Genomic DNA, 26414 nt, shown 5'->3' with positions numbered 1-26414 from the left:
AATTAAATTTTTAATCATTGGTACTACTCTTTCTACCAATTTTATCTTATATTTCCTAATGAAAGGTAATTTTTTAAAATCTGCATTCATTAGATTTTTAATACTGTTTTTTTTTTTAACGCCTGCAATTGCATAGTTGAAATAACATATTTTACAACATTTTACATGTTTTTGTTTTTATAGAATAGAATAGAATAGAATAGAATGCCTTAATTGTAGTTGAACACAGGTATGCAACGTTGCTATTTGGGAGCACTGCTGTGATTGGTGCATATTAACAACAGGAAGAATAAATAATGTATAAATAGAATAGAATAGAATAGAATAGAATAGAATAGAATAGAATAGAATAGAATAGAATAGAGCAGCACTGCCTAAAATTCAGGCCTCAAGTAAGTTAAGCTTTCTTGAAATGATATAAAGTACAGTACGTCGAATTTATTTGAGGAATCGAGCCAAAATCGAAAAGTTCTCTTATTTTGTAGTGTAAGCTTTTATTTGTTAAGATCTATGCGGATATGAGATGACGTAATCCGGTTTTAGCCGCGCCAAAATCCAAAACAAAAATGGCTGGCGTTTGTTGACATTTTATCTGACAACCACACTTTCCAAAACGAAACGCATGTCACAACGGCGAAGATCAAGCAGATGTTGCAGAATTTGTGACATCAAATTTTCAACGATTGGAAGGTCACGCTGAGCGGAATTACTGGTAAGTTATCCTAAATTCACGAGCTTTTACAGTTAGTTTATTACGTACGGTAATTAGCAAAACAGCGTTGGACATGGCAGTACTTCAATAGTTTGCTACAAATTTCAACTCAAAAAAGGCAACTGGCTGTGTTGTTGCTAATTTGGTCGTCACTGCTTCGTTTTTTTATTAATAATTCCATTAAACGGTCAGGTATGACGTCTTGATCAGTTTAACGCCGTTCAGGAGAGATTGATTTACTCTCTGTATTATTGTGCAGCCACATGTTCTGTAGTAACGGTCACCTCCAAAAACAGCTGACAAGTTATGATTTATTGCAACTGTTTTCGACCATTAAATCATAAACGTAAATATTTGCCTTTTTCTGAACATTTGTCCACTCCATGGGAATAAATAGTTTCTCTAGCGCTACTCCAGTGGTGTCCAAACCAAGGCCCGGGGGCCAGTTGTGACCCGCCCTCCGTTTTTAAGCGGCCCGCAACACATAATATAAATTATATTTGCTGCTATTTTTTCTAAGACAGAGCTTCTCTAAATATGCTATATAACTATGATGACCACTTGCTGGTTCAGGGTCTATGGTAAGGAGTGATTTGAAAACGAAGTAAAAAATTTTTAGTCAGTAATCTTGGTTTAAAAAAAAGAGGGTTGTGCAATGAACGTTTATTAAATTTTTACGTTCAAAATTAACCAATCAAATTCCAACGCTTGCTAAATTGGGAATGGCTGCCATTTAAAGTCCCTCTGATTAAATCCATACAATGCACAAATTACATTTGTAGGTTCACGGCTAAGACGTGTGAGTTCCTGCCTTTGATGCCGCATAGATGTGAGACAAATACACCAGGCAGGATGAAGAAATGGAGCGAGCGTCTAAAGAAGGTGGAGCAGCTGGCCGAGAACTTCCATCACAATCCCGTCGTCCCGCGCTACAAACCTCGACTTTGGCCTTGCCAGCCTTCTTCCATCTGGAAACTGTTCTATCGCCAAAGTGCGGCCATCGGCTTTGCTAAGAGCTGCAAAGAGGTGGAGTGTAATGATCAGCCTCATGGTCTTAGCCACGTTCGATTTAGTCTCGTTTTGATTTTCGTCATTTGCCCCTCAGCCTGTCCATGTTTTTGCTCTGGAGAAAGAGAAAGCTACCAGAGGTCACAGGATATTTCTAGTGACCAGTTACAGTGAACTATGGCACTACTACAGGTAAACATGTGGTTGCATTTCCTTTCTCTAGCTTGTTTTACAAAAAGTCTGAAATTTGGGGGGCTGGGATTAAATTCACTTCAAGAAATAAACTAGAAACACCCATGAGTGGCATCATTACGTAAACTACAAATTGTTGAATTTCCAGGACTTACACGCAGTCCTTGATGCACTGCTATGAAGTGATACCAGAGGGCGCTGTTTGCAAACTTTACTTCGACTTGGAGTTCCACAAGCCCTCAAATAAAGAGGCCGATGGAAAAAAGATGGTGGCCATGTTGATCCAGGTTGGTTATTTATGAGCATATATTTATTCATGGAATAGTCTGATAATCTATGCAGGAGACACTATTTGAAGTGCGATTCAAAAAGTGGAACGTTTAGACGGATTAAACATAAAATGACAAACCTGCTCAATTTCTAAATTCAAAAATTATGTTATCAAATTTTTGGAGTTGGTGGATTTTTTGTTAGCTTTTAGCTATAAAACCATGAAGTATATGAATGAGTCTATGCTAGTTTCATGTTTTTATTGAGCTACTTTTGTAAATAATACTTATTATTTATAAAAATAGCTCAATAAATATTTTTATTTTGCAGAATGAACTATTTTTCCTCAGAAAATTTCCCAGCAAAATCAACCTTTTTTACATATAAAATATATATATATATATATATATATATATATATATATATATATATATATATATATATATATATATATATATATATATATATATATATATATATACACTGACAAAATTTGTCATATTAGCATGTCAGCGATTACCAGCTGTGGTCAACAAATACGCACAATATTCCATGAATACTTGATAGTGGAGCGAACTGTTAGCTATTATGAGGTCAATAACTTCCTGTTAATCTTCTTCTCCTCCTCCATCTTAAACCTTGTGCAGTATTTTAATCAAATTTAGGTCATTTTCCGACACATATTCTTGCAGCATTTTAGCCAAGGGATGAACTAAGTGGTCCGGCTATTTTGAATCTTTACATGTTGTCATGATCTGGGTGAAATTTCAGCTCCCTGCTGTCTCCTTTCAAGGCTTTTCGTTTGATGTGACATGCCTTTCATATAAAGATCAAAGGATTGGACGAACTAACGCACAAGGGTTGAAGTTGACAGACCCGACTTGGTCAATTTTTTCCCCCAGCCCAACTACTATTACTACTCATTATTTTGAAATCGCGCCCAAAATAAGAGTGTTTGTATTTCTTGTTTGGCAGTATGTCTGTCAGAAGTTGAAGGATGTTTACGGGGTCGAATGCTGCGCGACAAACATCCTGAATCTGGACTCCAGCACAGATGACAAATTCAGCCGTCATCTCATTTTCAATCTTCAAAATGCGGCCTTCAAAGACAACATTCACATGGGTACGTTGACCGCATTACGTACACTGGTTGTATGCGGTGCACATGCTATCATGTTGTTGTTACTGCTTTTAGGAGCTTTTATTCACGCCATATTTCAACCCATCCTGGATGGATGCAATGAAAAAGGGTATGTATTTCAGACTGATGAAATTGATTACATGAATTGCTTAATTTTGGTCATAAATGATGTTGTCATATGCTGGTGCAATCGCAAAGCACTGACTTTCATTGCAGCAGAGCGCATCCCGAACGGACAAGTGGAAGTACGCAGAGCAAAAGACAGAAAACTGAAGAGATTGACCTCAGCTTCCTCCGGGTGCAAAACAAAGATGGCCGCCAGGCTTTGTTTGTTGATCTCGGTAAGACACGCCATAGTTGTCTGTTTTTCTCGGTACAGTCACGTGTTTGCATTTTCTCACACATATTTATTTCATGCGTTCATTGTGCTGCTCCTTCTGATGTGCACACTTTGGCCACTGGAGGCAGTACTGTACAACATTTTTGAAACTGAGAGCTACTTCTTCGGTACTGAGAAATACGAAGGGCTACCAGTTTATGTGAAGACGCTGATCATGTTAATGATTTCTCAAAATAATGAAGGAACAGCTGCCCATAGGCACCATCTTGGTGACCCTTGATGTAGATGGTAGCAGTCAAAATTCTTTCCAATTCAAACGATTTCAAGATGTACTAGCTGGTAACTCTTTAGTTACCTTGACTGATATCTTGACTTGAAAGTCGCACCGGGTGAAAGCGATAAAGAATATATGTGAGGATTGTTGCATTGTCATTCTACATGTGTTGCTTCACCCTTTTTGTTCAAATCTACATTAATTGTGAATGATGATTGATTTTTGAATGAAATATTTGTTATAAGATCTTAAATTGGATCTCGCGTAAATTTGCCGTGTGTCTTTTAGGAGTCTACACCAAGAACCGCAATTTCCGTCTTTACAAGTCATCTAAGGTGGGGAAAAACGCTGCCTTCTCTTTAGCGGATGACAACAAGTTCATCCCCAAAGCCAGCAAGGGCGTTTCCGCGGAGGAAAGTGTGTTCTTGGCGTCTTTAGTGTGCAACGTGAGGTATGCCAATGTCAGTTTACCGTGAAGTAAACCATAACATTCTTATTGGCGTCCCCCATCAGCTTCACAGGCCAGAGAATTCTAAGGTGGGACGTGACAGATGCTCAGGCGTGCAGGACCACCAGGGGGGAGAGCCAGCAGGCGTCCACGTCTGAGGCGGGTGAGGACACGAGACTCGGGCAACGCCATCGCAGTTTTTCATCGATTCAAATGGTTGACTTTTATTTTGAAAGGATCGCTCTCGGGCTGCCTGTCGTCTCCTCACAAAGAAGTGGACGACTTTGTTTTAACATTAGTTAGGAAGGATGCCGTTCAAGGAAGTAAGTGAAGTCTGAATATATACACACACACACACACATTATATATATATATATAGGTCATATATATATATATATATATATATATATATATATATATATATATATATATATATGCGTGTGTATATGTATGCTCAGACACAGACACATTTTTCTCGCGGCGTTAATCGCTACGTTGGCAGGCATCAGACGATGGAACTACTTTGCCGCCGAGCAGCTGCTGGTGTACGACATCGCCAAGTACCGCTGGTGTGACAACGTGGGCCGCTTTCACCGAAGCAACAACGTCATGTACGTTTTAATACATCCGCGATATCCCGTCCGCCTCGGATTTGACTTTTGTTTCTGGGCGTGCAGGATTGTGGTGGATCTCAAAGAGGAAGCGTGGTACCAAAAGTGTCACGATCCCGAGTGCAGGAACTTCAGGTCTTCAAGTAGGTTGGAATGTCGATGTATGTTGAGTACAATAAGATTGTAATGGATTTTTTTGCAGGTTATCCGCTGCCACAAGAGATCTGCATGAGTTACATCATGATGCTGGTTAGCAATGACTAATTATCAGTAGATTTTTTTTTTTGGCAGCTCAGTCTTATTTTGTCCCGTGTCTCCTGGCAGGACGAGGAGGACCAGGCCTACGTGATGGACGAGGCGGGCAACATTGAACCAAGTGAGGCACCGATGCGAGCAACCGGGGATCAGGAAGGGGCGGACGCGTGGGGAGGAGGCGTCGACGACGACCGACAATTCTCCGAGTGCCTGGATGATTTTGAGCTGGCCTGCAGCCAAATCGCAGATGAGATGCTGTTTACTGCGTGAAAATGCAAAATTTGTCTTGGTTTCATTTGTCCTACTGCGGCTACTGTTCAGAAGTTAATAGAGGTTATTATTAATCATCCAGAGTTCACCTTTTGCTACGGTTTTACAAGTTTATAGTGATGGCATCAACACCATCATAAATGGCCATGTTGGAATTGTATGTATTACTTTCATTTGTATGTTTATGATTGTTTTTAATCAAATATTTTTGTTTAAAAAACATTCTTATATTTAAAAAGATGCTTTATTGATTCTGTAACTGAAATTAAAAGCGAAAAAGAAAACACTATTGTTTTTTAACCTTACTATTCATGATTGTTTTTTTTTAAATGTCTCACTATACATTTTTTTAAATGCCTTTACTATTTTTACTTTTTATCTGCTTATTAGACTTTTTTTAAGAATAGTGATGGGAAAATGAAACCTCATGAACCACTTGTGATACTTTTTTTTTTACTCCTCTCAATGGTTCTCTTGGTTGGAAAATAAAGGCTAGTTTACAGTAATTAAAATGTAACAAATTGATGGACGAATTTCCATTGCACCTTCAAACCAACAGTGCCATCTAGAGGAGTGCGAAAAAATTACAATAGCTCACGAGTCCATTGTTCCATCACTACTTAGTATACAATGGTGTTTTTTTTTTAACACTACTGTTTATACGTGACGAAAAAAAAAGTATTTTATGGTCTTTTTTAAGCCTTTTTTTAATGCATGAATATCATTGATATAGTAGCGTTTTTAAGAAAGGCCTTCCTTGGTTTCAAGGTTTTAAAATAGGTTTAAAATTCATGGTTAGGCTTTAAAAAGGGTTTAATTAGGGTTATGGTTTACTTGTTTTTGAAAAAAGGTTCATGTAGTCATTTTTTAACGCAATACTAAACAGGCCATGGTTTAAAAAAATGCCTTACTATACTACATGGTTTGGGATTTCAAATGTGGATTTCAAATGACAGGGCTTCCAAGTAGGTTTTTAAACTTGGGTTATGGCATCAAAATAGGGTGTTAAATTAGAATGAGGATGACAAAATAACAGGTTAAGATTTCCAACTCAGGGTTCAAATTAGGATTACGATATTAAAAGGGGTTTAAAGTAGGATTTTAAACTGGTTATGGGTTTAAAGTAGGGTCTCAAATTATACCATAAGGTTCAAGAAAAGGTTAGGGTTTTAATCTAGTGTTTATTCAACACATTATGTGTTTTTTTTTTTTTTTTTTTTTTTAATGACTGATGAATGCTGGGCTGTGAGCAAGAGTTACAACAATATAAGTTACTGAGGCACTTTATTGAAATCTCAAATCAGTATTACCCACAAAAATGCATTTTATACATTATTATACAAACACGATATGGTTTGAACTGGCATGATCTTGATTCTAAATATGATGAGTTACCATTAAAGCGAGTCAGGTGTTTAAAAATGCCGCCATTCTGTACACCCAAGCGAAGCGTTGCATAAAGCAAACAAAGCCCCGCCCTCGTAAAACAGACAGCGTAGTATTGATTGAGAAATGGAGGAAAGCAAAACATATTCAAACGGTATTCAATGTTACAATGTTTTTGCTAATGTATAAGGCACAATTCAAATATTATTCACCTGCATTAAATATCCACTCCTATGAAAAAGCTTAAGCTTGGTTTTATGCTTGACGCGTGAAGGCTGACTCGCGGAATCTCGCAGGCACACGTTTTGGAGCACCTTATACTCAGTGCTGCTTTCCATCGCAGTCAGATGCTATTCTCCCATACTCTAGGTGGCAGTATATAGCGTCTACGGCGTACAAACAACACTATATCAGAAGTGGAAAATCCTGGTAGATTCTAATGATCTAAAATCTTGTACGTTGTTTTGTAACTGACTCCTCATCTCTCTCTAGTGTGCGTGCTCTCCAGGAGTTGTTTATGGTATTTAGGTCACGGTAGTCCTTTTCAGGCGAGTCATAAAGGCGCGTCAAGCATAAACCAAGCTTTCAAATAAATATGTCCAGATTGTCACTTGCAAACATGTTCCCGTTCAAATGTAACATTAGAGTTACAATTCCGCTTAGACCTTCAGGCCGGCATAAAGTTTTTCTATCTGGGCTTTAAAGTGGTTCCGGAGCTCTGCTCTCTTAGCCTTGAGTGTCGGCGTCAGCAGGCCGTTCTGCACGCTGAACATCTCACAGTGTAAAGCAATGTCTCTAACCTGAGGAGAGAAAAAAAAAATGAAGCAATTAGCAAAATCCCCTCATTTTTATCCAGCTTTAAAACCTCTTTTTTTTAACAAGCAGTTGATTGAAAAGGCTCAGGTAACAACCGATCACAAATGACCTGATGGTCATGTGACATTCATTAAATGAGTGTAAATACTAAACACAAGAGCCCACGCAATAAAAAAAAAACATTGCCGATTTTTCAAATAAAAAAAGCTAAGAAATCACATGTGCATGTGAATTTTTTGCTTTTCAATATTACATTTTCCTCCCAAAAAGCTAATTTCATGATTTCATCCCATTTTGAAGTAACAAATAGCAACATAACAACAACAAAATACATAATAAATGGAACACATTCGTACATATGTTGTGAATACATTCTAGATTCAATTTTTAAACATTTAAATTCCTATTGGTATCAAAATTAATAACATCCCACAACTCAGATTCTCAAAAATTTGGAATTAACGTGACATAATAAACACATGAAAACACGTCTTAGGTATTGAATGATTTAAATAAAAAAATTGCAACGTTCACCTGTTCAAAAGACTTGAGCCCAGCTTCTTTGCCCAACTTCTGGAGGTCCTCCAAAATGGCGTTCTTAACATCCTGCCAGCAATCACAAGAAACGTGCAGAAAAAGTGAGGTGGAATGCGTAGGAAATGTATTGTCAAAACAAAGCTCATGGGAATTGTGTTGTCAAAACAAACTCACGTCGCTCTTGCACATTTCCAAGTAGGAGCCACCGATGCCTCGTCTCTTGATCCAGACGGGTAAAAAGTCCGGATCCGGCACCACGATGGCCACCAAGCAGGCCTTTTTAAGTAGACCAAAATCAGGTCAACAAAACAAACATGTATAAGAATGACAAAAGACTCGCCTGTAGGCTGTCGCCGTGCACGAATATCTGCGCCACCGGGTCGCTGCGGGTGTAAACGTTCTCGATTTTCTCCGGGGCGATGTATTCTCCTTGGGCCAGCTTGAAGATGTGCTTCTTCCTGTCGATGATCTTCAGGGTGCCGTTCTGCCAAAGATGGAGTCAGCCGCTACCAAACGGAGCTTTTGTCATCCTCCTCCGCCCGCGCGTCTCAAAAGTTGCGCTCACCGGGAGCCATTTGCCAACGTCGCCCGTGTGCAGCCACCCGTCTCGGTCGATGGCCTCCGCCGTTTTCTCGGGGTCTCCCAGATATCCCAGAAAGACGTTCGGTCCTTTGACGCAAACCTGACAAAGGATCACAAATGACCACCATTTAAACAAGCCAAAAACCTGCTGCGAAAAACTAAAAAAATAAAGCTTAGCGTAAATTACACCATCATTGCGAGATTTCTCCAAAAATGGTCCTCCTTAAAGTCTCTATTTTCATTACCCAGCAGTCAAAAGGTCAAATTCTAGTCGAAGTGTATGAAAATCACACCGATAGCGTTGCCTCCTAACCTCTCCTTCGTTGTTGGCCGCAAAGTAGTTCATGTCTGCCACATCCACCAGTTTGATGCCGTTACAAGGCAGAGGAGGTCCCACGTGACCTAAAAATCAGAAGCAATACACCCATCAGGAACTCGCAATTCATCTTCTTCTTGACTGGACTTTTTAAAGAGGGACTGTTACCAGCTGTCCAGTCACCGGGCATGGACATGGAACATCCTGCTGTGCATTCCGTCTGGCCGTAGCCTTCGTAAAACTGAAGGACATTGACTGTGGTAACGTGACAGTAATACAAAGTACAAGTGGTGCGGTCGTTATGAGGCTCACCTGACACCCCAGCGCAACTCGCAAGAACGTGAGAACGGTGGGTGAAACGGGCGCGGCTCCTGTCAGCATCAGACGCACGCGTCCGCCCAGGCTGGCCTGCGCGAAGAAGTCAACGTGAGGATGGCCCAGGAGGGTGTTACGGTATTTAGCCGTTTACCTGTACTTTTTTGAAGATAAGCTTATCCCATATGCTGTCCCTCCTGACCACACCGCTATTAAGTTCTGACAGCTTCCTCCGAAAAGCCAAATCAAGCATCCATCTTTTTAGGGATGTGTTGGCTTGGCTAAATATCTGCAGAGTGGAACATAGTTTTTATAAAAACTGCAACTACAAGTGATTAGTAATGAAAAAATAGACTGAAAATGTGGACTGACCTTATCAAACATCCGGTTGAGAAGACGCGGCACCACGGGGAAAAAGGTCGGCCGCAGTTCTTTCAGGTCATCCATCAAAAGACGAATGTCGCCTTGGAAGAATCCGATACGGGCGCCTTGGGTGAGGATGACGCCCTGATGGAGAAAGATTAAATTTGTTCATGTTCCATCCACTGCTCTTTAAAAGGGATTGCATGAGGTTCCAGCATACATAGCCAGAATCTTAACTGGTTAAATGTCAAGAGCGACGTGTTGTCCAAAAACCATCCAGTGCCAAAGCAGACAAATTGGAGATCGCAATTTTACAATACTTGTAGTCTTCCTTCAGGCAAAACCCTGCCGCTTTTGTCCATATGGTGCAAACTACGGCTCATTTACATGTTTATTTGGCCCGTTGAATTTGAAGAAATTATCCACCAGGGTGAGCGTGATAAATGATAATGTTGATATCCCGAAGGATATTGGAACTATCTGTGCTTTAAAATAGTAAATGTTATCCAATACCCAAACTGGAAAAGTCATTTCAAAACATAAGTGTCAAAATCCAGTCCTCGAGGGCCGGTATCCTGTAGGTTGTCCGTTTTTTTCACCCCAACACACCTCATTCAAATGATTAGTTCATTAACAGGAGCTTGCAAATGATCCTAATCACTTGAATCAGGTGTGTTTGAAAGAGAGGATTCAAAAACTTGCAGGATACCGGCCCTCGAGGACTGGAGTTCAACAACTATGCACTAGAATAACTAGAATTTGTCCATTTTCAATTGAAAAAAAAAGCGCATGTTCTCTAGATATTCCGCATTTTTGTTTTGTGAGATGGAATATCAAAACACGATCATAATACACCATGCACAAATACACCATAATAAATGACAACTGCAAAGTTGTAAGCGTGGCTTTAAAATGTTAATCCCAAAAGACAAATTATTAGCGTTTACACAACAGGCACTTTTTCAAAAGTTCCTCAAACTAATGTTGTGCTGCTGATTACTTCCTTCTGGTGAAAAGACAAGAGTTCCATCAAAACACTTTTAGAATGCTCACCAGTCAACATGCTCTAAAATCACAGGCACTCAGATTGTGATCAGTGCAAACGGGCGGCAGTGATTGAGGCAAGAAACCAGTGAATATTTGCGCTAAACACAACCGCACTAAAAACAGATTGACAAACTCGAACAATTTGAACCAAATCATTGCTTTGGTGTTGAAACGCAGCAACCGGCTAGCATACCTGAAGAACTCTCTCAAACATATGAGCTAAGGGGAGATAGGATATGAGAACATCACGGCAGCTCAGCATGCAGTGCACCTGGAAAGGACACACACAAAACACATGCGCATGACGTGGTTAGTGAAAGGAACACGGCATACCTGCACCACTCTCTCTAACATATGGGCCAAAGGGAGGAAGGAGATGTGCACATCTTTGGGAGTGGCCTGCATTTTGCCCTGACACCGTACACAGAAGAAGAGTGAAATTCAAGAGGAGGGGACGCCCAAAAAAAACCCAACATGGACACATGAATAAGTGAAAGTAACCAGAAACCATCTTCTTCATATTTGTATTTTGGGGGTGCATCCAAAAAAAAAAATCAAATAGTTTCTCCTTGTCCCCTCCTCATGTCAATAAAAAACGTGTTTTACCTCAGTTATTTTAAGGAAAGCTGACGTGTTTGAGATAACATTTCTGTGGGTGAGAATTGCACCCTTGGGGTTTCCTGGAAAAGAAAAACAAAGTAAAAATAAATATTTCTTAAAAACTCAAAATTTAAGAGTCAAAATGTTTTGAGTTTTCCAACTCTACCTGTAGTTCCAGATGTGAAGCAGATAATCGCAAGGTCCTCTGGTTTGGGAGGCTGGAATTAGGTAACAAAAGATAAACCCCAAACTTTTAAAGGCAAAAATCTAGTACAACAGGAAAAGGAACTTAAAGTCTCAAAGAAAATAATTCTAAATTTATTTTCATTCACTTTATTAGCAGACAGTGTAAGTACGGTAACAGTTTGTTTATCATAACATGAATTAGGACTTATAGAACTACCTCAGATAAAACTATTCAAGTGTTATTCTGCTTTCAAAATCTTCTTCTTCTTCAAAAAAGAACGGTTTATCCGGTTTATCCATTTCAGGTGAACAAAACACACAGAGCTGTCAAACCATTGAAATTCATTTGAGTTGTTAGAATTTAGCGTAGCCTAAAGTTTGAGTGGGTAGCATTTAGATTAGCCTAGTTTGAGTTGTTAGCATTTAGCTTAGCCAATTTGCGTGGATAGCATTTAGCTTAGCCTAGAGTTTGAGTGATAAGAATTTAGCTTAGCCTAGATTTTGAGTTGTTAGCATTTAGCTTAGCTTAGAGATTGAGTGGTTAGCATTTAGTTTACCTAGAGTTTGAGTGGTTAGCATTTAGCTTAGCTTAGTGTTTGAGTGGCTAGCATTTAGCTTGGCCTAGCAATAACGCATCTTTTCTGTTTTTGTTTACATTTCCTCCTCTGTCAACAGTGCTTGAGAGACCGCACAACTATTTTTTGTGTCTTCATTTTCCTGTCTGTCTTCTGAAGTCGCCATGACACATTTCTGTCACCTTGTTTGTAGTGTAGACAATTATCTTGCACATCTCTCCTTAACTGCATGTACCGAACCGTTACAAAAACCGTTACACTTCTAGTTGCTAATAATTCGTTTGTCTTTGAAGATATTTTTTTTTTTTTTGGTCATACCAATCCAAGTGCTTCTACTCACCACAGGGTCATGATAGTTGGCTTTACCCAAGTCCTGCAAAACAGTGAAAGCGTACACAGGAATGTCAAGTCTTGGAGATTTTCAGTAGGTAAAAAAAGATGTCGCTGCTTTTGATTGAATCTATGACAAAATTAACGGCCTAAATTAGACAAGTCCAAAGTCCAGCACGGTGGCCGAATGCGGCCCGTGATCAAATTTTATCCTCCATAAAATTAATGTCTGGTTTATAGTACTGTTGTCCAGCTAAATGCAATTTCACATGCATCCACAAGGTGGCACACTTAAAATGTATTTGAATTGCAGTCATTCTGGCCCTCTGACAGAAACTATAACTAAGATGTGGCCCACGGTAAAAATGAGTTTGACACCCCTGTTTTAAATGAACTCAAACCATGTACAGGAATCTTGAAATTTCAATTAAATTGCAATTCACTCATTAAATCCCATAGATTTATTTTGACATTTTTTTTAATGAGTCCAGACATTCCATCTCAAATACTTAATTTGTATATGTTTTTCTATTTTTTTTGAAGTGGCGCATGGAGGGTCTAAAAATGGTTGATACCAAATGAATAAACACTATGGATGCTTTAAAAAAATCACTAAATTCCTAATTTAGATTTCTCTGATACTGTCAGAATGCTTAATAATTGTAAAAAAGCCGGGCTACATGTGGCTGTTCCATGGTTTGCATGTGAAACAAAAATAAAAGCATTTCATGCTGAAATTTAGATGCTAAATGATTGGCTCCTATGTTACCCCTCACCCAAATCGGGCACTCTTTTCAACACTCCTGGCCTAAATGTTCAAAACGTGCCGTAACTAAAAATGTCAGAATTCAAATTTTAAACAAAGTAATATGCAAATGAGGTCATGAAGCTGTTCCGCTAAACGTCGGAACAGACTATTCAAATGGTCTAACCTCAAAGGCCTTCAGGCTGACAACCTCGATTCCGCAAGTTTTTCCTTGGGCCACCAGCTCGCCGTCGAACGGTTCCATCACCACGATTGTCTTCACCGTTTGCCTTTTGTCCTCGGGGCAATCGAGAATCATCCGTGCTTTTTCCGGCACGTCGCAGATCACCGTGCTGATGGTGGCTGGGGAAGAGAAGACGAGGTTAGTTAAATCGTCATCAAAAACGCTTTTCTACCTCAGCAACTGAGGCTTCGGTGTCTTCGCTGAACGCACATATCCAATGTACCTTTAGCGATGATGAAGCCGATGGCTTCGGCGCCGAGTGTGTCGTACAGCGGGACGGCTACGAGGGAGTATGTGTAACAAGCCAGCTCCGAAATGGTCCACTGAAGGAGAGATAACATCATCGGTTTGATAATGACAGATAAGCCCAACGCGATTCTGGTCCTTAACTTATTCAATGCCCCTGACGATTATAGATGTCAAATTTTAACCTGTAGGGTTAAATGGATCTTTGACGTATATAGTCGTCAATGGCACTGAATGAGTTGATATCATGAATCATATGCTAGATATGCGCAGATTCCTAATGTGGCAATCAATTTATCCTTGTTTTTAACCGAGTTTAAATGAAAAGTGTCCAACCCTTCAGAATTTCAGCCTCTCACCAGTAACGATTTTACAACTGCTGTAGTCCTCCATGTACGGAGACTATCTTTGTGGTGAATCAAAATAAAACATTTGCAATCATTTGCTTTTACATGGTTAAAAAAAAAACACACACACACACACACACACCTTTATTATTAGTTATTTTTTTACTTTTACTGACATGTAAAGCCCCTATTCCACTAAGGAGCGACTGTTAGTGAGCATCAGTGAAATAGCAGCTTTTGATCTGAACAGGGTTCATTCGAGGTCACACGTTAGCCAAAAAGAGGTTGCCAAATGTTTCCACACATTTGCGTACTGTTTGAATGATTTATCTTTTCCTGCTCTCATCTCAAGGAAATTTTGGGTATATTCAAAGATCAGAATAGGCTGGCAATCTGCCCAGTCTGCTCGTCAAGAAGAAGCAGCAGGAGAAGAAGAAGAGAAACAGGAAGTTGTTGACCTCCTTGAAGCTAATATGCAGCTCCATGCTCAGTTTAACTTATGGAATAATGTTGAAGCATCAACTTTAAAACACTATCACAAGTGTAATGTAAATACAGCATTATGCAGGTATAAACTGAATGCTATGTAGTGTTTGTTGACCTTAAATGATAATCGCTAGAACTGCTAATGCTAACGTAACTGCTAACAATCTAGCAACAGTACTGTAAATTTTGTTACATTCTAATAATAAATAAATATACCGAGTAGTTATACCCACTCATTTGAACCCACCCTCAACTTTAGTAAATTATCAAAAATAAATAAACAAAAAATATACAATATGTGTGCGCGGGGCGGGATTTTGAAAATAGGGATTATTTTAAAACAACATTACAGATCGGCTTTCTCGAATCAACCAACCAGAAGACAACAAATGTTCATGTCAGGATTGGGCCAGCAGGATGATCCTCTCAGGAATTTGAAATCTGATTGGTTAAAGAATCAGTCCCCTTGCTAATAGGAATTAAGCAATTCAATTTATTTCTCTGCTGGAAAAAAACATGGAAAAATATTTCAAATATGAACGAACTGGAGGTCAACCAGGTAACAATTTTGAAGGTTCACGTTACCTCTGGTCTGTTCTGTGCAAAGATCCCAATGAACTTGTCTCCTAATTGCGAGTGACCCTTGTGAAGCAAAGCCGAACCCAAGTGCTCCGCCCGGTCCGCAACCTGCAAAAACAAACTTCTGTTATTGGCACAGACTTGGAAGCCAATCAGACGGCGGGCACCTCACCTCTCTGTAGGACTGCCATTCGTAAGGTTGGTTTGGTTTTCTCGCTCCTAAACACGGTCCGTTATCTAGGACAGAATGGAAAAATTGGCGAATTTTAATTTGTTATTTATTTTTATAGTGGATCTAAATTGCATTTGTTTACTTTAACTAGGCCCCAGATTTTAAATGTGTCCCCCATACTTCAACACATTTAATATATATTTTTACATGTTTGGCAAAAGGGAATCTAAAAATGGTACTAAATTAATGAAATACTAATGGAATTAATTACTTTAGATAGTAAAGTACTACAATGATTACTTTAGGTAGGTAATTTAGAATTAAAGTAATTCATTAGTTTAGACAGCCAAGTACAAAAGTGATCGCTTTGGTTATTAGTAGTATGGAAGTAATCAATTACTTCGGGGTAATTATTTGATTAGTGCTAAAGCACTAAAAGTAAATCAACTAGTTTAGATACTAAGGGAATCGATTAATTTAGCACTCAAGTACATACATTGATTTCTTCAGTTATTGATTGCCAAAAGTAATTGATTACTTTAATACTGAATTGCTAGGTTAATAGATTACCTAAATTACTAAAAGAGTAACCAATTACTTTAGAGATTAATTCATTCAGCACCAGCACCAGCCACTTTTAGACCTTCCTTCCTTAATGTTTTTTTTTTTTTTTTTGGGGGGGGGGGGGCATACATCGACTATACATGTCTACACGGACTGTCTGGACTGAGGAAAAAAAGTAAAAGTAAAAATACGGCTTTGGGACTGAACGAGTTAATGAATAAAATAAAAGGTTTTGGTCCTAAGCTTGACCCCTGTGGTACACCGCAAGTAATATTCAAGCACGTCGAATTTTGGGAAAGCATTTGGACAAAATGAACACTTTTACTGATGTAATTTTGCAACCAGATGTTCAACACGTTAAATTGATGTTAAAAAAAAAAAAACTCACTTGACACTCTGAGGCCTCGTAGAAACCCCTCATATATTGTCCTCACGTCGCTGTAGTAGTGAGTCATGTATTCATCGCTTTTGTTAAGCGCTGACCTTCTTGCATGTTCCTCACTCTGAAGGGGGGGAAAAAAAAATATGTTGGGAAACCCTCATCCATCCAGCTGCCACGTTCGGGGAAAAAAACGACATACTTGCATGTCCACAGACTGCATGGTAAGGTCACAAGGCGGCTGCAGGGCTCGCGGCCGGGTGGACAGCCAGAAAGTGGTGAAGGCGGCGACGGCGCCCATGCCCAGCAATGTGTTGGTGGGAAGTCCACGGAGGTACTGGCGAAGGTCGTCCAGATCTGGAAGCCGCAGCTGTCTCAGGACTTCCTGAGTCTGCATGGCTGTTGCACTCTGCGTACTTTGCGATAGGGGAGAATGCTTTGCATTTTATTTTCTTGATAAAATTTCAGTTTTGATATGAAAACAATTTGAAGCTTTTCCAAATAAAACTGTGACATTACAGCATATATAACTGGAAGAAGAGTTTACGCCCGCTCTACTTTGGAATGCAGTTCAAAAACATTCCTCATTCCGGATGCTAATTGGATTGATCCAATAGGAAGGTGCTTGAACACTTTCATTTTGCCTTTCCTTTTCCACCACAATTAAATATATATATACGTAAAAACACTTGTTGAGAATCACGCATGCATTGACGAGGAGCAGGAGTAACAATCTGTTTCACCTGGAATCATTCAGATTTTAAATGTTGGTGCTTCAATAAATTTAGCCATTCATTCGTTAACTGGAATTCTTACATTGAGATTCAAATATTACATTTTTCATGGAACAGTCAATAATGTATCAATAATGTAGTCTTTGATCTTCCTGCACTGCCTCAAAGTCAAAACCCGTTAAACCCGAAACTGAGCCAACAAGTGAAACGGGACCTAAAACAGAGTCAACACACAAATGCAATTGGTCAGCCAATATTTGGCTTATAGCATACACGTCATACATTCACTCAAGTTTTCAGGAAAATATTGAAGTTCATAACTTTGGTAATAATTTACTGGTTAAAAACTATTTTAGAAATTATATATTATAAATATATATATATATATATATATATATATATATATATATACAGTATATATTATACTATAGAACTTATTATTTAATATTTTAATATTTAATATAAAGTAATATTTATATAGTATAACCTATAATATATAAGTAATAAAGTAATATATATATATATATATATATATATATATATATATATATATATATATATACACACACACACACATATATACATACATACTGTACATATCTACCCTGTTCCACATCACTTGCCTGTTACATCAGACACAAACAAGGTAAATGTACAGCCGCAGAAGCAACAATTGACTTCTAACCGACTTTCATAATGAAATGCTGGCATCATTACCAATGGGATCCGTACATGCTCAGAGAAAGTCATTTTGATTTGTTGGGATAGCCCCTTGACTTTGCAAAGAATGCCCCCTTTTTTAACCTGCAAACCAAACTTCCACACGGTATAATTAGGACATTTCAAAAATAAACATCCCAATGTGTTAATGTTGACTGCTGTGGTAGCAAACAAATAAAAAAAAGAAAACGAGTCAAATCAAAGCGACAGGGTTTAAATGCGGCCAGGTCCAACAACAAAGTCAGATGACAATACTCACAAGTTGACAAGATGAAGTGAATGAAGAGTAGCAACTCTTTCCAGAAGAAGTGCAGTGGTTTCAATGAGGAATGACTTGGTGACTTCTAATAGACCTCTGAAGTTCTCACACTATGAATAGCACGAACACGCCCCCCTCAGCCCCCTCCCGAACAGAAACAGACACACACGCCACCAACTAAACCGCCCATAGACCAGCACATGGATTTATTTTTCTTTCGATACAGCTGCATCTATAATCATTTTTTTTGTATACTAGTTCACGCATACTGGTATTAATGGGATACTTCACTTATTTATCCATTTTCAGCAGTAAAATGTTGATCTTTTATTTGTAATAAACTTGATAACTTCATTATATGTCATGTAAAATTAATAAGTTCAAAAACACATTTTGACACATGCTGTTAACTGCAAACAAGGGCGGAGCTTACATTTCAAATACAGTAGTGGCCTTGAAAACTCCTTGTAACTTTTTGAACTAGCCCCACACCAAGGGGGAATTTTTGTATTCTCTTTTTTGTTTATTGTGTATACGCGAGGATATTTTTCCAGGCTTATGCTATGCGCTTATTGGGGCACGGCCAAAAAATTTTTTTTTCCTTTCTACTTGTGCTTTCTTTTTTCTCTTATAAGATCTCGGAGTCTCGTGGCGCATCTCGACTGGCCTTGTTGTCTTGTATACCTTGTATGTCTTTCAAGGAGCAAATTGCATTTTTAAAGGTATTAATTGCATATGAAAAAGTAATTAACTTATCAAATCAATAATAAAACTAACTTTTTATTGCTGAAAAGAGCTAGATAAGTAAAGCACTAATTGTCTAATCACTTTTGACTCAATCAAATATAAACAAGGGCCAAATGACGCCTGAGATGATTCATGAAATAATGCAATATACTTAATCTCATTACACAATAATGCTATTCCTGGAGATATAGATATATATATATATATATATTATATATATATATATATATATATACACATACACACACATACTTGCATACACACACACACACACACACATTACACACACATGCCAATCACTCATTTCAGCAATTTACATATAATTATGTAATAAAAAAAAAAAAAAGCGGGTTGCCAATATGAAGGTCAGTGTGTCTTTGTACCCTGGACTACATTTGCCCAGCGCATTCCTTCAATGTCATACTTGGCTGAAAGTTATTGGAGGCAAAAGGTACTTTGCCACGCGCCAACACCTCCACTCTCCATACTTGGCCTGGGAGGATGGCGAGCCAATGACAGAGCCCCTTTGCAGGTCACCCCATTACCCCCCACCCACCCACACACACACACGGCCTGGAGACTGTAATAAGTGGGAGAGAGTGCACGGCAGGGCAGCAGGGTCATAGGAAACAACGCAACGTGACGACGGGCTCAGACAGGAAGTTGCCACATTAAATCAAACAAACGTAATGGGTTTGTTTGACAAGTTGTATCACAGACGAGGGGGGGGGTCCAAATTACAGTTTTGAGCTATTCGTGGCACACCATTCGTTTTTCTACGCCTCACAGCACGGACTATACTGTACTGAAATTAACAATGGGCAAGGCTGGTATTTGGTTGGTAATAAGCATTAGAAAAAGAAATAAAATAAAAATATCTGACCTTCTTTTAAATATTTTTTTAATTAAAACATGACACGATAAAACCACAATGACAATTAAAAAAATCCCCACCAAAAGTTACATAACCACAAATCGACCAAAAAAATGCCTTTTTTGGCCAGTTTTTCTTCCTTCTCTCTTATTTTACTCCACAATCTTCCGAGGCTTGATCCCATTTCTTCATTTTGTCAAGTCTTACTTTCAATATGTCCTATCAAAACATAAGCTAGCTTTTGTAGCGGGCATTCCAAAGTGTTTTGGTTAAATGCTCATCTAAGAGTCTCTGCAAACACGATTTTGTCTAGCGTCAGATTTGTTTCTGTTCTACACAGGAAATACTTAAGGATCATTAAAGTTCCAACAGAAGGAGCAAAAATGCCAGTTAGCTAAACAATGCAAATGCTACTAAAGAGCACATCCAAAACGATTCGCTAAAGAACCTTTTTTATTTGGATGCATATTGGAATAAATTTAATACTGTGGTTTTTATTTTTTTAGCTAGATATCAAGCACAACACTAAGTAAGCGGCATCATTTTGACCAGCAAAAATATTTTTGCCATTTTGGGCTGAAATAAGTCCTTGAGTAATTTGAATTAATTTGAAGTAATTTAACTAATTTCGAAGGCTGACTTCAAAATGCACGTTAAATTAATCAATTATACATAGACATAAATGCCTTGGTACACTTTTATTTTGAAGTACCTGGTAGCTTGTCGTGGCCTAACAGCTTGACGATTCTTTTGATGGCAACTGTTGCTCCTGATTTTCAGATACGAACACCGCAACAGTGTTTCGAAACTATGTTCAATCCCCAATTTAGCGTGCTAACAAAAAAACAAATTATAATGACTTTAACAATATGGCACTTGTTACGAATGTTTACCAGGTCCCCTTTTAGCTACGTCTAGCGTGAATTAGCTTGAGCGCTCCATATAGGATGGCGTGATAGATGTAAATGATGGTGAGAGCCCGACACAGTTGCTGTTCCTACTGATCAATATCCAAATCAAATTTTCTGTCCGATACCCGATTACCAAAAGAACTCGATAGATCCCGAACCCTGAACAAAATAGTTGATTGCCTGCTAGTGTGTTCTTCTGACTTGAGAACAAGTTAGCACATCAGATTAGTATTAGGCCATTGTGCTGAAAACCGGTTTGACAGCCTTGTTCTCGCTGCATCCTGATGCTGCTTGTTGAATACAAATATCATGTGAAATGCCATGTGTCATATGCAACGTGGCGAGGAGGAGGAAAAAAGTGGTATCGCCGCACGTCAGCGGGGAAGCAGCGTTTTGCTGTAGCCGCACCGCAAGAGTTTTCATTGGAGGCACGCTGAAATGAAATGGTACACCTCCAGTCACATGGTCAGAGAGGAGAAAGACACTTGGCGCATGGGCTGGAGGGGGTGGATGAGATTTGTTAAGTGGGCCAAAGGGCGTGCACTCGTCATTTGCTACCAACACAGCGTCAGTGCACATGACCTGTGGAGGTCACGCAGACAACTATGGCGCTAAGTCACAGTCCAATGGAAAATGCCTCAAAACCGCTTCAAGAATTCCTGAAAATGCTCTGTGGAGCTTGTGAGTCTGACACAAGAATATCAGTAACTGTACTTAAGTGAGACTACTTCGGCAATATTGGCAATATCTATGTCTATATATATATATATATATATATATATATATATATATATATATATATATATATATATATATATATATATATATATATATATATATATATATATATATATATATATATATATATATATATATATATGCAGATTTTTGCTATTTGCAGCAGGGTCTTTAAATAACAATATGACACTTAATCAGGAAGATATTTTCCTCCAAACTATGCAACTTTATTTAAGAAGAAGAAAAAAAACATTCACTTCCAGAGATGTAATTTTTATGTTAAGAAGCCAGACATTCAATACTAGGGACATATTTTTAAGTCTGTTTTTTTTCACATGAGAATTTAAAGTTGAACTGCATAACATATGACTTTAATTATAAAATATCACAACCTTTAACTGCATTTATCTCAACCAAACCTATTTTGTAACGCATGTAAGACTTAGTCTCAAAAAATTCTGACTCAAGTCTTTCCACGGATTATTTCCTATTTGTACAATGACACTCCTTTACAAACAAGAAAAGTTATCCAGAACTATCCCAAATCACACTAATCTAACATCAATAACGTCATTTTTAAAATGAATCTTTGTATAATCTCTGTAATCCACAAAATGACTGCAAAATAGACGTAAACACAGAACGAGCAGTGTGCAAACTCCAGCATTCAAAACAAGAACCGAATGACTTGTGTGGCTGGATGACGATGTCAAGTTTATGCGTGTTAATTTTATTAGCGTGCATAAAAGACAACAAAATGGTCCGATGGTGTAAAACTCGCTCGGGGCAACATGTATGACGTTCTTTCTGATTCTCCATGCGGACGCCATTCTCCATAGAAACACTGTCACATGATTCCTTTCAATTCAATTAAGGTGACTTTCCTGACTGCGGGCTCTATTCTTTTCGTCCCTGTGCCACCGCTACAATTAGCCACAGCGTACACAGCAGCAACTGGAGATCTGTGTGGTCATAATATGTCCCAGCTGATAGCAGCCATTTCCAGATAAATATTCAAAATGCACCTCGCCTTGAGTTCTATTGAAATCAACCACTTTATTCCACGGAAAGATGATTCAATCTGCTGGTAAACTAACTAATCCCGCCCACTCCATGTCGCTTCAGCTGTGTTTTGCATACTGCTATTCATTTACATACAACTTTAACATTGGTTACAAACTGACAGCTTTAAGAATTGTTAAATGTCAGCTACAGCAATTTGTGACAATACCATTTGTTTCGTGCCTGCATAAAATTCACCAGTTGCTGTTGCAAAAAAAAAAGTCTAATCTGCAAAAACACATATTGGTAAATAGTTTTTTTTTAGTTAGCATTACTCTTCAAAAAGCTATGGACACATGTTTTGATTTTTTTAAATTCAGGCTGGTCATTTTTTTTTGTACCTCAAAAATGATTTTTCCACCCAGAAACCAGCGCAACCAAGGAAAAACAACCAATCAGAAAGAATGTGTTAAGCATTTGCCATGTACTTGTGGGAGTCCCACGGTGGACAAAACTTTAGAGCTTAGCCCTTAAGGGTTAACATGGAATTTAGGAACTTTAAAGAAACAAACTAATCCATCAATCCGAAAAAAAAATAAAAAATCCTACATTTGCTAACAACCAGGCTTAACCGAGCAATTAGAATCACAACAAAGGTACATCAGACAGTTAAGAAATCAGAAGCAATGTGGAACCGGAAACTTTCCAGCTGAGTGCAAGCTTATCCCCCAATTTTAATTTTTAGTTGTTTATTTGAAAAAAAACTTTAGATAATTAGTAATATTACATATATTTGTGTGTGCAACAAAGGCCTTGGTGTTGCAAATAATTGAATATTTAAAAAAAAATGTAGGGATCGCTGTATATATTTAGAAAGAATTTTAAATTGACTGTTTTTTTCATGTTTTTTTTTTTCTTATACAAGTCCGTACTTGTAACTCAGGTCTGCAGTTTTTTTTAGGTTTGACCAAGCTAGCACTCACCTATCTTAATATAACAGCTGAAAAGTACAAGGTCCCTAAAAAAACGACTATGCGCTTCTTCGTAAATTTGCAATAATCTCCTCAACGGGCTTTGATGATAAGGTTATGAGGAAAGCATTTCACATCATCCACCCAAAGGTGGCACAGGCATGGGGTGGGCTAGGCAACTTTTCAATTTTAGACCATGGGCGAGGCGTTTTGCTTTTAAATGATGGGTTGAGGGTTATGTAAGTCAACACCCTGTGGCATTATGGGAACAAATGCTATGTTTTTAGCATTTAGCCTACTGGTAGCTTCAGATGTATTTGCACATGCAGTATGTTTGAATGTACTTACAAGTACGTTCAAACAGGTTTGCCAGTGAAAAAAAAGACTCCACATTGGCAGCTCCACATTTCCATACTACTGCATGGACAGTAGATATTGTATTTGATATGACTTTATTAGGTTTCATTCATGAAATACAAATGATGCTTAGTATAACTGTCTTGATAGTGTGTTGGCACTGTATGCATGGATATTTTACATCACGTGTTCGTCTGATGCTTTGTATTTAAATTTCTTCTTATATCTTTGCCAGGCACGTTCGGTCGTGTGGCCCTGTTTCAATTTTCCGTCAGAACACAAATTAATCGATTTTATTCTCGTCTTCTTCTGTCATCTTCGATCACACAGAAAACCGAAATTGATTATCAGCTCATTTTTTTATGGTTGCCTGGCAACTGGGATTAATTGATTAAAGAATGAGCCCAATCGCTCATCATTATAGAAGCGCCGCAACCAAACTTTTGGAATTTACTGAGAAAGGAAAACACATGAATAGGGGAAGAAGTCGCACATCTCTCGTGCATGGCCATGCAGCAGACTCTTCCTGGACGAGATTAAATTCCACGGGGTGTTTAGCAATCCGTGATCATCTCAACATGCGGACAACGTTATGAAAGATTCTGTCAAAAAATAAACCAATAAAAGAAGACTTTTCAACCGTAGGTCCACACAGCATAGAAAGAAGAAGAAAACAAGTTGCGATACAAACGACAATTCCGTATTTCCGCGAAGTAAGTAAAAATAGAACGAGTCACGTGCAACACGTGGCACTTAACGGGATAGCTGTTTTTTTGTAAATTTGGACTTACCGGTGGCTAACGGCGATTCGAAAACTTACAGGAGGCGCTTCTTCTGTGAGGAGCAAACGTGGGGAAATATTTCACACAAATATCATCTCAGCCAATCAGACGTCGCGTTACTTCATACGTGTAATCGAAGATTAAGAGGAGAGTTACTATTGGTCCATTTGTCGAGACCCGTCATGAAGTTTTATGACGCGCGTCATCAATTTAATAAAATGCGATGCATTGATGATAAAAACGAACTTGCTTGTAATAACAATACATATTTTATTTTTTTATGCTGTTTTCTTTAGTTTGTATTTTTTAAACGCTCACATTTACATCCGCCTTTCTCTTTGGGCACATCTGTACAATTCAAAATGAAATAAGATATTGGGTAAAAGTGAAATGTTTTGAAAGAGAAATGCTCTTACCATTGTATAATGTTTTCTTGCAGTTTGGGGTGCTCACGTGCAGATTCCTCAAATGCTATCTGTCAATCACAGCGATGCCGATGTAGAGGCGGATGTTGGACTTGTCTCAGCTTGAGCGACGGTCCACTTCACAACATTGTGACATACCGCAACTGCAACGACAACGAGGAAAGAGGGAGGAACCAGAAGTTTTTTTCAGCTATGGAAAACTGTATGATTTGTATTGGTTCCTGCAAAAAATCCAATGCAAACAAATTAAACCAGTGAGCCTAACCACCTAAAATTAAAAGAAAATAAAAACGTTTTGGTACACTTGTGGCAGAGGCTACGTTCCATTTATCACGAATGATTTGTGAGGGATGTCAAGCACGAACTCGTGTGTGTGACGTGCTCAGTGGGGACTGCGTGAAGTGAGTCCCTTCGGGCTGAGGGTGGCGCACCAAGACAAAGAATGGCGAATGTGTAAAGGGGGGCGCAGGGGTCACCACGGGTCACGGAGCAGCGTCACACAACTGTCACACATCAGCCTGCATGGAGAAATTCTCCTGTGAATGTTTTCGTCCCGTATATGATCGACAGTCATGTCATCACTTGTCACCTTATACACACAAGATACTGTTGACTTTTAATTTATTTTGACCCCAGCAGTAAAAGTTTGCGCTACCGTGTCGAAAGGCACTTGCAGTTGTGCATTTCGCCCATAAAATACAAATGGTCAATACTAGGTATTTTTTGTCCATGAATTTAATATTTAAAACAAGTGACATGGAAAAATATAGTTTATATCGTTGCATGAGTCAAATATAATCTGCTACAGTATGTCTGAACCCAAATGCCAGATGTTAGATTTGAAATGATGTATTATTTAACTTAGCATAATTATTTTTCGCTCCCCAAATCATACCAATCACAATGATTTTTCTCGCATTGCGTTTATGTGTTTGGAAAATGCACACTTAAAACTAGTGGATCAAAAGTAAGCAAAAACAGAAAACTGTCTAAAAAGGACCAACCTGATATTTATGTCAATTTGACCCAACTTTTTGCATGTGTGTGTGTGTTTTTTGTATATATAAAACAACCAAACATTTGAGGTTGTCTAATACAAAATGGCCCATTTTTAGGTATAGTTGGGCCAAATAGACCCAAATACTGGGTTGGACCTTTTATGCCCCATAATTTGGTTATTTTTAACCAAATTGTTTTTAGAGTACTCTTGACCGTGTAAAACTTAAATATAATGACCATCTTTCATCCTCCAACATGCACAAATCCAATCTTCAAGCCAGTCTGTTGGATCAAAATGATTAATAATGAGAGTGAGTTGAGAGTCATTCAACTTTTTGGGTTATTTTATCGGAATAGTCCAATAACACAGAAAACCTTTTATTTTATTTTCAGACTCCAAGAAAACATTCTTTTTGGTTTGTCACTGTTTTGACCCAATCTATTGACTTTTTTCATGGAAATTGGCAAATAATCTGCATCTTGCATGTACTCATGTACTTGAAAAACAACTGGTTAAAAAATAACACAATACTGGGTCTTCACAAAAAACTAAACAAAC

The 26414-nt window shown here is 38.4% G+C and overlaps 2 protein-coding genes across 6 annotated transcripts; one reads left to right on the top strand and one right to left on the bottom strand.

Moving 5' to 3' along the window:
- Nucleotides 1-570: 570 nt before the first annotated feature.
- Nucleotides 571-5752, top strand: primpol (primase and polymerase (DNA-directed)). Of its 4 annotated transcripts, none has more exons than XM_088419332.1 (14): nt 571-712; nt 1495-1738; nt 1818-1912; nt 2061-2199; nt 3158-3305; nt 3378-3432; nt 3543-3664; nt 4226-4388; nt 4451-4548; nt 4622-4708; nt 4888-4996; nt 5063-5139; nt 5199-5245; nt 5321-5752. In XM_088419332.1, the coding sequence occupies exons 2-14, from the start codon at nt 1529-1531 to the stop codon at nt 5519-5521; spliced, it is 1551 nt and encodes a 516-aa protein (XP_088275458.1). In that variant the 5' UTR covers nt 571-712; nt 1495-1528; the 3' UTR covers nt 5522-5752. The 4 variants fall into 4 exon arrangements, with proteins under 4 accessions (XP_088275458.1, XP_088275457.1, XP_088275456.1 ...); XM_088419331.1 differs by having other exon boundaries at nt 3540-3664; XM_088419330.1 differs by having other exon boundaries at nt 3522-3664.
- Nucleotides 5753-6788: 1036 nt separating this feature from the next.
- On the bottom strand, nt 6789-24502 carry acsl1a (acyl-CoA synthetase long chain family member 1a). Of its 2 annotated transcripts, none has more exons than XM_088419329.1 (21): nt 24441-24502; nt 16539-16752; nt 16346-16460; nt 15394-15458; nt 15228-15329; nt 13787-13886; nt 13507-13682; nt 12585-12617; nt 11650-11701; nt 11490-11563; nt 11077-11154; nt 9846-9980; nt 9628-9762; nt 9471-9566; nt 9327-9399; nt 9156-9244; nt 8826-8942; nt 8601-8744; nt 8435-8536; nt 8258-8329; nt 6789-7707 (listed from the first exon to the last, which is right to left on the bottom strand). In XM_088419329.1, the coding sequence occupies exons 2-21, from the start codon at nt 16731-16733 to the stop codon at nt 7567-7569; spliced, it is 2094 nt and encodes a 697-aa protein (XP_088275455.1). In that variant the 5' UTR covers nt 16734-16752; nt 24441-24502; the 3' UTR covers nt 6789-7566. The 2 variants fall into 2 exon arrangements, with proteins under 2 accessions (XP_088275455.1, XP_088275454.1); XM_088419328.1 differs by lacking the exon at nt 24441-24502 and adding an exon at nt 18050-18122.
- Between the last annotated feature and the right edge of the window lie 1912 nt (nt 24503-26414).

This window comes from Hippichthys cyanospilos, chromosome 7 (genome assembly GCF_059441005.1).
Source record: "Hippichthys cyanospilos isolate Australia breed blue-spotted pipefish chromosome 7, RoL_Hcya_1.0, whole genome shotgun sequence".
Taxonomy (NCBI): domain Eukaryota; kingdom Metazoa; phylum Chordata; class Actinopteri; order Syngnathiformes; family Syngnathidae; genus Hippichthys; species Hippichthys cyanospilos.
This window is presented reverse-complemented; position numbering and strand designations above follow the sequence as displayed.

What these genes read in the sequence shown, in the direction of transcription:
- acsl1a (XM_088419329.1), bottom strand. Translation starts at nt 16,733, where the DNA reads ATGCAGACTCAGGAAGTCCTGAGACAGCTGCGGCTTCCAGATCTGGAC. An exon ending in TTGCACAGAACAGACCAGAG is followed by an intron (nt 13,887 to 15,227) that starts GTAACGTGAACC and finishes TCTCTCCTTCAG; the next exon opens with TGGACCATTTCGGAGCTGGC. An exon ending in CGGCCAACAACGAAGGAGAG is followed by an intron (nt 8,943 to 9,155) that starts GTTAGGAGGCAA and finishes ATCCTTTGTCAG; the next exon opens with GTTTGCGTCAAAGGACCGAA.
- primpol (XM_088419330.1), top strand. Translation starts at nt 1,529, where the DNA reads ATGCCGCATAGATGTGAGACAAATACACCAGGCAGGATGAAGAAATGG. An exon ending in GAAGGATGCCGTTCAAGGAA is followed by an intron (nt 4,709 to 4,887) that starts GTAAGTGAAGTC and finishes CTACGTTGGCAG; the next exon opens with GCATCAGACGATGGAACTAC. An exon ending in TGAGTTACATCATGATGCTG is followed by an intron (nt 5,246 to 5,320) that starts GTTAGCAATGAC and finishes GTCTCCTGGCAG; the next exon opens with GACGAGGAGGACCAGGCCTA.